The sequence below is a fragment of the Poecilia reticulata genome, linkage group LG21 (assembly GCF_000633615.1).
Source record: "Poecilia reticulata strain Guanapo linkage group LG21, Guppy_female_1.0+MT, whole genome shotgun sequence".
Lineage (NCBI taxonomy): Eukaryota > Metazoa > Chordata > Actinopteri > Cyprinodontiformes > Poeciliidae > Poecilia > Poecilia reticulata.
In genome coordinates, this window is record NC_024351.1 from 24,764,432 (window position 1) to 24,775,445 (window position 11,014).

The window sequence follows — 11,014 nt, forward strand, 5'->3', positions numbered from 1 at the left end:
CTCAGACCTGTAACCAGTACACTGTCTAATCTTTCAATGTCTTTCAGAACTTTTCAAATGTTTATCATATTTCTAACCGGCACCTTCCTCACTTTTATTTTTGTGTTTTTCAGCTGTTGCTCCGCAGTTTGACCAAAAGCTGACTCTTGAGGACTGCAGTAAAACTGTCAAGAAGTGACTTCATTACACACCAGAATGAGAGGAAGACATCACAAGGAATCAAAGTGACGCCAACCAGAGTCAAACTGGGGTTACCACAACTTGTACTGTTTCCCTGGTTCATACAGTACAAAGCTTAACCTCATGGACTCTGTTCTTCTGTAGACAATAGACTGTTATTCTGACAGTCAAAAAGGAGTCAAATATGTTTAAGATCTGTCCCTCTTTTCTTAAATAAAATGTTATATCAAACCTATGTTGTCATTTTTAAACTTTTGTACACAGTTTACCCATGATCTGCCAATAATATAGTGTTTAACACCAGTGAAGAAACTTTTAGTGGCATGTTATGATGTAGACCTATCAGACCTAAAAATATACATAAATCTTTAGCTTTCATTCAATATGAAATCAACCCAAATCTGCATGTAGATCCTCATTCAGATGAATGTTGAATCAACATTGATTCCTGACTGATTCAATGTAGAATCAACACAAATATGCATGTAAATTGACATACAAATGATGGTTGGATCAACATTGATATCATGTCAGATATGGTTGAAACCCTAACGTTGATTCAACATTCAAGTCACCGACCACTTTCACTGTTGTTTCAATGTCAGCGTTCAACGTTGATTCAATGTTTCTGGCTGACATTGATTTAATGTTGTTTCAATCATTCTGTGCTATCTGGGTATCCACTTCAACTTTGTGTTTTCTCACAGATTTTTATTTTTATTTTTTTATAGCAGGTGGGACTTTGCAGAAACCGAGCTGCGTTTGTCATATATTTAACAGCGGCTAGCCTGGGCTCAGCGGCATGGGCTTTACGCTTTGTGACACTCCTGACCCTCTGTTTCTAAATCAGCAGCTAGCCAATAGCGCGGATCATTATGGCTCCACTCGGAGAAGCTGTCTGCAACTGCATCTCTGGGGGCATCATTAGGGGTGGCGCATCAGTTAAAAACCTACCACGGCAAAGTATGCGCAGATGAGAAACTCTGTCACCCGTAAAACCACCAGACACATCTTGAAGAACTTCCCGTTACATCCTGGTCCACCTTTTCCTCCCTCAGCGGCAGCTGTCACAGTCTTGCGTCTGTGGTGTTCTGACTTCTTCATCTCCAGCATGGATTTAAGCCAATCAGTAGCAGAGGCTGGCTTGATAGATCCCAGCAGTGCCTCAAATCAAATGAGCTGGGATAATGGTCATGATGGGGGGTGCTAATGAGTTTTAATGTGTTCTTCCTGCTTAGTCTTGAGCAGCGTGTGTCTGTACAAACTAAACATACATTGTGTATTTTGGGCAGATGAATACAAGCACTTACACTGAAAGTAGAGCTCCTCATCCCCCTCCTGATCGGCTTTGCTGTACCCACAGTGCCTGTGGGAGGGAAGGGTGGAGAAAAAGAGAATGGTGGAATCAACATGGAGAAATTAATATCCTAAATTGCAAAAATTTTAATGCGTCAACTAATGCTTTGTAAGACAAATCTGTGAAGATACCCAGTTGAGCAGTAGGAACTGCAAAGCCAACTGCATGGATTAGGGAAAGTAGCTCAGCTACATAATCACACTGGACATGCAGTTTAAAACCAGTTTAACATGTAGTGTGTTGTTATTCTATAATCTGAAAGAACTGAAAGTCCCCCCAGCATGTGACATACAAATTTAAGAAAGCACAGTCAAACAAACCATGAGCAATAAACTTTTTCCAAATGAACAGCTTTACCCACATGTGTGCAGGGTGACATTACTGTCTCCATGGCATGATAACATACAGGAAACCAGGGCTGAGTTCTTTAAATGATTTTAGGATGAATAAAAACAAAATAGAAAACAATGCAAACTAATATCGTCACGTCGTCGCTGTAGATTGATAGCCTATGCTAAAGTTGTTTCACCATAATAGGACCTGCTGTGAATGCTAAAGCTAGTTAGCAAGGTCACCAATAAATGGTAGATTTTCCTGGAACGTTAAGTTGTTTTTTTTGCCATTAGCCCATTTATCAGCATTAGCATCTTGCTACAATGAGGTTGACTGACAGTGCAAAGAAGACCCTCCTCCTGCCTCTGGTTGTTTTTGACAAGGAGTGGTGCATTTCTTCAGACAACAATAGAAGCTCAGGGCGGAGGTGAAGAGCTCAATCTGTCTCATACTATACTGTCACGACATGGTGAAAGTTTCAGTAAATATGTAATAGACATCTTTTGTACATGCTGCAGCTTTAATGCATAGTGAAAATTTTAGTTATTGTGAACAAATATCTTCAGCTTGACTTGCACAGGCAAGTCAAGCTGAAGATATTATTCTATAATCTGAAAGAACTGAAAGTCCCCCCAGCATGTAACGTCTGTCACACACAGGTGTGTGACAGAATATGGGTATGCGATTTTTCAGATTAAATTACTAACATGTCAGTTTTTCAGTTTCTGTCAATCTCAGGATGTACTGTACCATCTGGAGAATTTGCTGCCATATTTTTGGAGTCTGCACTTCACAAAAAGTGAAATGCAGACTCCATTCACACAGCAACTTTGGTAGGTTATTTTGATCTAATGTCCTACATGCATATTTGTGTTGATTCTACATTGAATCAGTCAGGAATCAACGTTGATTCAACCATCATCTGAACGTGGATCTGGACACATATTTCTGTTTATTTTACACTGAATCAGTTACGAGCACTTTTAAACCTGAAAATAAAGAGTGATGCATTTTTGTTTTACTTTACTCCGAATCATTTATTGAACTTCATCTGAAGGTTTAGATCCAAATAGAGTCAAGAATTGCTAAAATACATCAAGGAGAAAATTCTGATGACTTCATTATGACAAGCAAGTTTGGCTGGCATTCTGTTCATGCAAGGGGGATAATGACAGTGGGCTGAGTGGTTTGTGATGATGGAAAAAAATCAGCACCGTACTTCATCATGACCTCTCCATGTCACATACTCTCACACAGGAATGCAGGGCCAAAGCTCTCTCTGTGGAGTGCTTGTCTTATAATGGCTCCACAAAAACAGCTTAAAAATTTGGTTGGTGGATGGGGAGGGGAAAATGATGCATCACAAGCCATTAGCGCAGCATGCCACAAGATGATGCGTGCACATGTGTGCATGTGTGAAGACTCCACCGTGGTGGAGGCCTGTGAGTGACTGAAAGGCTAATTGACAAGCGCAGACTCACAGGAGCGGAGAGTCAATGGGGCCCGCGAGAGCGTACCTTCTCCCGATGATGAAGCCGAACACCATGAACACCAGGATGATGGTCCCCGCCACGGCCACCACTGCTATGATGATGACGGGGTTCTGCTCGCTGGAGACAATCGCAGCTGATGAGAGGCATACACAAACAGACAGAGATGCTCAGTATGAACTTCACAATACTGAAAACTGCAATCTGCACAACAGACAGTAATTAAGTCCCAGTGAACAGCATGGAGATTGATAACCATCCCACCCCCCACTCCAACTTTCTCCCCCCTGAGAGAGAACTGGAATAAGGGCTTTTCTATTTCAGTCGTCCTCATACACACGGCTCTACTGTTTCAGAAAGTGGGCTTAATAGTCCCAGGCGGCGACGGCAATGTCCTTCATCTCAAACAAAGGCACATTCAGGTTGAATTGATTCCTATTCAGAGCTCTCATAGGTCTCTGACTGTTTGCACCGACAAACTGCTGATAACTCCAAAAAACAGCTTGAAGTAGCTTCATATAAGTCAACGCAACTTGTGTAAGAGGGGAAGCTCAGGCATTTTAAATCAAATGTATCTGAAGGAAAAATAGTGGTGGAAAAGATGTAGAGTTATGCCAGTATTTCATCAGCTGTTATATTTGGGACGGGAAGGAGAGGGGGTTCTCTACTGTTGAATTACACACCTGAGGGTTTCTATCTTCAGACTGTCACACGGAAGTCTTTAGAGCAGTGGTTCTTAACCTGGGTTCGATCGAACCCCAGGGGTTCGATGAGTCGGTCTCAGGGGTTCGGCGGAGCCTCTGCCGCGGACTTGTGTAAAGTCGTGATGACGCCCCGCTTTGCCATCGCTTGCTGCAGAGGATCACGTTACATTGCTTAGCCAATCAGAGGATCACGTTACATTGCTTAGCCAATCAGTGCTGCGGAGGAGCCCTGATTGAAGGAGCTCCACTCAGCATGGATTTGAACTTTTGTCTTTTAATTACTTCAGCAAAGTTCACAGTTTTTACCAAATTCTATAGTCTAAATCTGCTCCGTAGTCGCATCTTTTCGGGGTTGGTACTGCCTCTAGTGGTGTGGGGGTGGTAACACAGCTAATATAATTACATTACTAAATCAGAATACCGGGGGAAGGGGGTAGGGGGTTGGAATAAGAAGGGTTCGGTGAATGCGTATATGCAACTGGGGGGTTCGGTACCTCAAAAATGGTTAAGAACCACTGCTTTAGAGGCTTTGTGAGCTGGTCGCTTTCACTGGACTGCAAGTTACCTGTGCATCTGTTATATAGTGAACATTGATTTTTTAAAATCTGCACAGTCAGCATACATGAAATAAAATAACTTAATTATGAAATGATTATGTTTTTACTCAACCAGCAGCTGGCATAAAAGCACAGTTATTGCAAACACAAAGTGCCGGAATTAACTGAGATGTTTTTCCACTATATTCAACGCAAAACGCATCAAAAAATGTTATTTCTGGAAAGAATTACACAAAGATGCCTGACTTAAATATGCACAATCAATCAATCAATCAATCAATCAATCAATCAATCAATCAATCAATCAATCAATCAAGTTAATTTGCATAGTACATTTCAGCAACAACAGTTGAACAACAGTTCAGAGTGCTTTCCATCATAAAAACATAAAAATGCAGCACGGTCAACAATTGAAATATTACATTTTGGCCAAGCCATCATTATACATCAAAATATTGGTTAGTGTTTCATTTATTATGGTTCCAAAGAAACTCTAAATCATTACTAATTTCCTTAATTTTGGAGATTGGTGATTCTTCTTAAGCTGCTTTCCCCGCGACCCGATCCCGGATGAAGCAGAAGAAAATGGATGGATGGATGGATGGATGGATGGATGGATGGATGGATGGATGGATGGATGGTGATCAGCTGGTACTTACATGAAAAACTGATCTTATCTACTTCTGCAAAGAGATGAAAATCAGCAACTGTCCCCCTTTTGTTCTGTAGTGAAACAGCAGACTGACAGACCCATCCACCAGATCACGTTTGCAAGTGTGTAGTTACTAATAGTCATCCTACTTTTGCCAACTTACTGACTTTGTCGGTATATTAGGTGACTTTTCAGATAAAATAAATGTTGTATTGCCTAAAATCAAAATTGACATGCCAGACTTTTAAAAGATCATTTATCATCCAGAAAACTGAAATCGGTACACCCCTGCATTGAAGTCATCATTATATTACATAACATTGATTTATTTATTTTTTGCTTGAAATAGCATTCTGTAGCTTCAGTTTTTATATATGTTGAAAAGTTTGCTTTGATTCAATTACAAAGTTTTCACTAAGTTTTCTGGCATTTCGCACAGGGAAATTATTTTTTATAATTCTAACTTACGTAAAACTAGTGAGGTTTTAGTTAAGTTCAGGCTGTGTATGTCAACATCTCGTTTCATCTGTATTACCAGATGTCAATGCACTGTTACTTAGGAAAATAAATCATCTGGTGCCAAAGCGGTATGATAATTTGGTAACACTTTATTTGTGAGGGTGTGAATAAGACTGACATGGCACTGTCATAAACATGACATAACACCTGTCATGAACATAAAGAAGTCTTTATGAATGTTTATGACAGTTGTCATGAAGTGTCATTCGGTAAATAGTGACACTTATAATGCAAAGTTGCTCTAAAAGTTGCATTGAAAGTCCATTAAAAATGCCACTTTTGCATTAAATTATCATAATTTACAAAATTATGCAAAGTTGGCATTTTAAATAGACTTTTAATGTAACTTTTAGAGCAACTTTGCATTAAAAGTGTCATTATTTACCAAATGACACTTCATGACAACAGTCATAAACATTCATAAAGAGTCCTTTATGTTCATGAAAGGTGTTATGTCATGTTTATGACAGTGTCATGTCAGTCTTATTCACACCCTCACAAATAAAGTGTTACCAACATGAATATCTCTGAATATTTATGACTGTTGTCATAAAGTGTCATTTGGTAAATAATGACACTTTTAATGCAAAGTTGACATTATTCAAAATGTCTGTTATGACAAATTGACATTAACCAAGAATCATCATCTGTCATAAATATCATAAAAGTTAATTATCAAAATTGAAAATATTATGTATATTTGTGTATTATTACATTATTATGTCATTTGTTATAAATTTCTTAATTTAATTGATCCTAAGGTTTTACAGCAAGATGTCTACAAAGCACTTATGAACGTACCACATGTAAGTGGAGAAGGGAGAACAGGAATCAACATCCACCAGCTGAGTTAATAAGTTATGTGTTAGGCAACTATTGTTGTCAAATGTAAAACTGGTATTTAATCTATTTATTTATTAATAAACTTCTTGCAAACATCCACAAGCCAGAGTGTCTGGTTGTGTCATGATGGGTTTGATTCTTTTAACCCACATAAGCAGAACACAACTCTGGGGACAAGTGTAAGTTAAAGGATTTATTACAATACAAAGGACAACAGAATGTTCAGGAGTCTGGATCAGGAACTCATGAACAGGATTGCTGGATCTTTACAGGTGGGTAAACTGGACCGGGGGGAAGGTGACTCTGGTTCCGGGCTGGTGGTGTGGAGAGGGCAGAGGCTGCGTAGGAGGGTGGACAGGTGAGTGGAGGAACTTGTTCTTCTTGGATCCAGGAGGGAGCTGCCCACCGGGAGGTTTGATGAAGGTTTGTTACAGCGAGGAGGTTCTGGAAACACGGGCCGCCAATGGGTAATCTCCACGGGGTCTCGAGAGTAACAGATCAGGCTGCCAATAGTGCTGGCAGTTCAAGTAGAACAAGGCTTCACAGAGGTATAACCTGAGGAGAGGCAACACAGAGAGAATTACGCAAGGATCAGGTCGGTCAGCGGTGAGCACACTAATGATAACTACCATTACTGGCTAAAACTCTGGCACTGGGGTGGTGGCTGCTCCCTCCAGATATACTCCTCCAAACGAAGGTAAGTGGCGGAAGGTGTGCAGGTAGGGAGCCGCAGGTCACGCCCTCCAGGAACAGCCCCAGGATGCCCTCTGGTGGAGAAACTGGGAAACAACACCAACCAGCCTTCCCCAGATCCCAACAGGTTGAAGACAACCTTGAATGCTCATTAAGATACACTCATGTGCCTAAAAATATACATTAAATGATGCATTCTGAATAACAACAGTGGCAGGCTGTATGAACTTCTGCCAAAACAAATATTTGATCAGGATAATTTTGTTCAGCTCTAGTCATTATGCTACTGTGTTTCCCCGAAAGTAAGACAGTGTCTTACTTTCTTTTTATCCCCAAACCCCCACTATGTCTTACTTTCGGGGTATGTCTTATATTGTAAAGTTTTTTTCGAATTTTATGTTTTAACCATAAAATTAACATTTATTAACAAGCTGAACAGTATTGTATTACCGTATTTTAAGCAGGAGGCGGCAGTGACAAGTGCAGGGGACGGCGCAGTGACGTATGGAGAGGGGGACAGTGCGGATGTGGGCAGGAGGCGGCGCGCAGCTAGATGAGAGGGAGGCGGCAATACCCCCGTGTTTCCCCGAAAGTAAGACCTTTCGGGGTACGGCTTATTTTAGCCGACCCCCCTGAAACCCCCGATACGTCTTACAATCGGGGGTGTCTTACTATTGGGGAAACACGGTACTTGTATTAAGAAATACAATTTTAGTTTTTCAATCAGTATTTCAGAGTAACAACATACTGACCAGAACTTAAACCCTCTGTTTGAAGGACTAGTAATATTTTGTTTTATTCCAATGTACAAAGGGTTTGTTCTATAGCTATGATGGTAGTTATAAATAGTCCAGTGTGTTTCACTTCACTTGAGGTAAGACTTAGTATTAATGACTCTGTTAGTATAGCAATTGACACTGTAATAACACTTAATGACATATTCATAACTGTTGCTACTTGCTTCACTTTACTTGAGGTAAGAGTTAATATTAATGACACTGTAATGACACTCAACTGCCGGTTTCTAATATGGGTGACATGGACAACCACCCAGGGTGGCATATTATGGGGGCCATTATGAGTGCCCTCTCCCCACGACCCCAGTTGTAAAATTCCCTCCATCCCCAGCTCTTACAACGAGATTATCTGACTGTCAACAGTACCAAATTACACCCAAAATAATTGTGTGGTCACTTTTCTTTAGTGTAGCAAAATTGTGGTAATTTTCTTTCATTTATGATAGCTTGGAGGAAATAATTGATAAAGACTCCACTCACATCAGATGCAAACTGGATGACAAACTCTACACATTGTGTTAATTGCCACTGCATTTTCCTCTATTTCTCTGTAGAAATATGATACAAAATGATAAGTCTGTACTTATCATTTTGTACATGATGAGTCTGTATTTATCCTTTTGTAACCGTGGTACCAATCCTGGAAGCCGTAACATAAAACATTATCACACCAAAACCCACAACCAGAAAGGACCCCCCCTATCCTATCTCAAAAACTTCACAACAGTAGCTGGGTCCTAACTAGGACCGCCTCTGTTTATATAGAACAGTCATGGTAACAGCTGTGAAGCAGCTGACTGCAGATAGCCTACACTCTTAGAAATGGCTGTAAATTTACAGCGAAATTCCAGCAGTAACATACTTTTATTCCAAAATACGGTAGGATATTGTCAATTTGATGTCTTCTTCTGTTGTAACAATAAAGGCTGACGACTGGCAGTAAACTACCGCAAAGTAATTGTACAATACAGTTTTTTTCCTAGGCAAGACATTTTACTTGTATTTGCATCTTAGAGAACCAGCATTTAAAGACAATATTAAACGGAAAGAAAAAATACTTTCCATAATAAATCTTTTAGGGAATGAATCAAAATTTACAGAGCATAATGAAAAGTGTTGGTGTTTGTTAAAATACAATGTTAATTAAACACTTGTTTAGTCAAATTCAAAGATAGGTTTGTCAGTTTCCCTAAAGAGATGGTGTTTGATAAAGAGTTGCTCCCACAATCGCAATGTATCTGTGACGTTACGTGTTTGCCCGGGAGTCAGCAGTATGTCGTCTTGCCTGGAGCTTATCATAACAAGGTAAGTTCCCCAAAGCTATTAAAACATGCTCTTTATGTTCTCTCTTTAATGTATTTATGTAATGTTATGGTGATGTATTGTCTCAATGTTTGTAACCCCCTGACGGACATTATACCACAATGTATGCTGCGTTTATACTGTTGTGTAATCTGTATCTCAATAAAGATCTATTTAAAAAAACAACAACAAAAAAACAAGGTAAATTCCATGTTAAGATCATCATGTTTTTGATTATTTTTTATGAATGCATTAACTTTCTGTTAATGCAAGAGTATAAACTTATGCTTAACGTAAGTTTATTTGTTTGGATATCACGGTACAACTGTTCAGTACAGAGGTACTCAAGTCCAGTCCTTGAGAGCTGCCATCCTGCAACTTTCAGATGCTGGTTAGCAGGTCTGTTCAGAGCTGATCCTGGTCTGTCGGATAAAAGATGCATCGAAAAGTTGCAGGACGGTAGCTCTCGAGGACTGGACTTGAGCACTCTTGGTCTATTATTTTTGTTAGCAGCTAAAGCTAGCCAAGCTGGTGTAGCACGAGGTGTCGGGTGGTTAACTGAACATTAAAACTGTCAGAAAGGCAGTTTGAGTTAACATTATTTAGCTGCGGTTGGAGTCGTTTTCTTTAAGTTTTCGGCTATAGACGGCATACTGGGGAGAGTGGCTGTGCTAGACCGGTGGTTTGCTCTATATGATCTATAAATAATAATGATAATACATGACATATTGGCTGCCTCTTTTTTCTTCATTAGTACGTCATGTTGGTGATTGAAGCCTATTATGATGACTTCAACACATTTCTTCTGACAGGTTGGTAGAAGAAATGCTCTCCAAAATGTTTCTATAAGCTGACTAATTTCTATAATGCCTAATGTCTGATTATGTTCAAGGTAATTATTTCTGACATTTTTATGCTTTATGTTGTAGGTGGTGAAAATTGCTTTCCAGGGTAAACCGGGTGGACAAAGTATTTTGAGTGACTGTGATGGTGACACACAGACAGGTGGGTATGGTTAGTTTTGCTCACTTCTCTTTAAAATGTTTATTATCCTAATGTGTCTGCTATTCATCCTGTTGTTCCTCCAGGCTGGGAAAACCAGACATTCTTCTGTTGGTTCATGTGCTTCGTCCTACAGTGTTCGTCCTACATCCAAAGGCCACAAGAAGAATCCAAAACAGCTCAGGCCAAACTGTGTTGTCAGATATGTGCAGGTATGTGGTTATTCTAATGATCCTACTTGAGTCAATGAGAAGCACTTTCTCATTGGCTTTGTTTGCTATCTGAATGTAGGTGTGCTGCTAAATATATCTAAGAATTTTTATTATTCATCATCTTATCATTATGTCAAAGATGCAAACCAGTGTTGAAGCCTTCCTCATTGTCGTGCAACCAGGACAGCCCTTCCTCCTTGCATGTTGGTGAAAACAAGAGCAGCACCAAAGACACTTCACCATCACTGATCACAAGATCATCCAAAGTAGCTTTTGATGAACTTTGAAAGCACACTTCACCGTCAGGGCAAAGTACCATGAATTCCTCTACAACTTCTGTACATTAATCCAGCCTACAGTTTTCAACATTGAT

At 39.8% G+C, this 11,014-nt stretch overlaps 1 protein-coding gene across 7 annotated transcripts in view; it reads right to left on the minus strand.

Moving 5' to 3' along the window:
- epha7 (eph receptor A7) overlaps positions 1–11,014 on the minus strand; it is a 210,597-nt gene that overhangs the window by 41,742 nt on the left and 157,841 nt on the right. For 3 of the 7 annotated variants that reach the window (XM_017302239.1, XM_017302238.1, XM_017302237.1), the window contains 2 exons: positions 3,352–3,496; positions 1,491–1,546 (listed from right to left, as the gene is read on the minus strand). In XM_017302239.1, coding sequence (XP_017157728.1) covers positions 1,491–1,546; positions 3,352–3,496 — 201 coding nt within the window. Of the gene's footprint in view, positions 1–1,490; positions 1,547–3,351; positions 3,497–6,813; positions 7,191–7,264; positions 7,437–11,014 lie in introns of those variants that run through there. The other 4 variants (XM_008398595.2, XM_008398594.2, XM_008398597.2 and 1 more) reach the window with 3 other exon arrangements.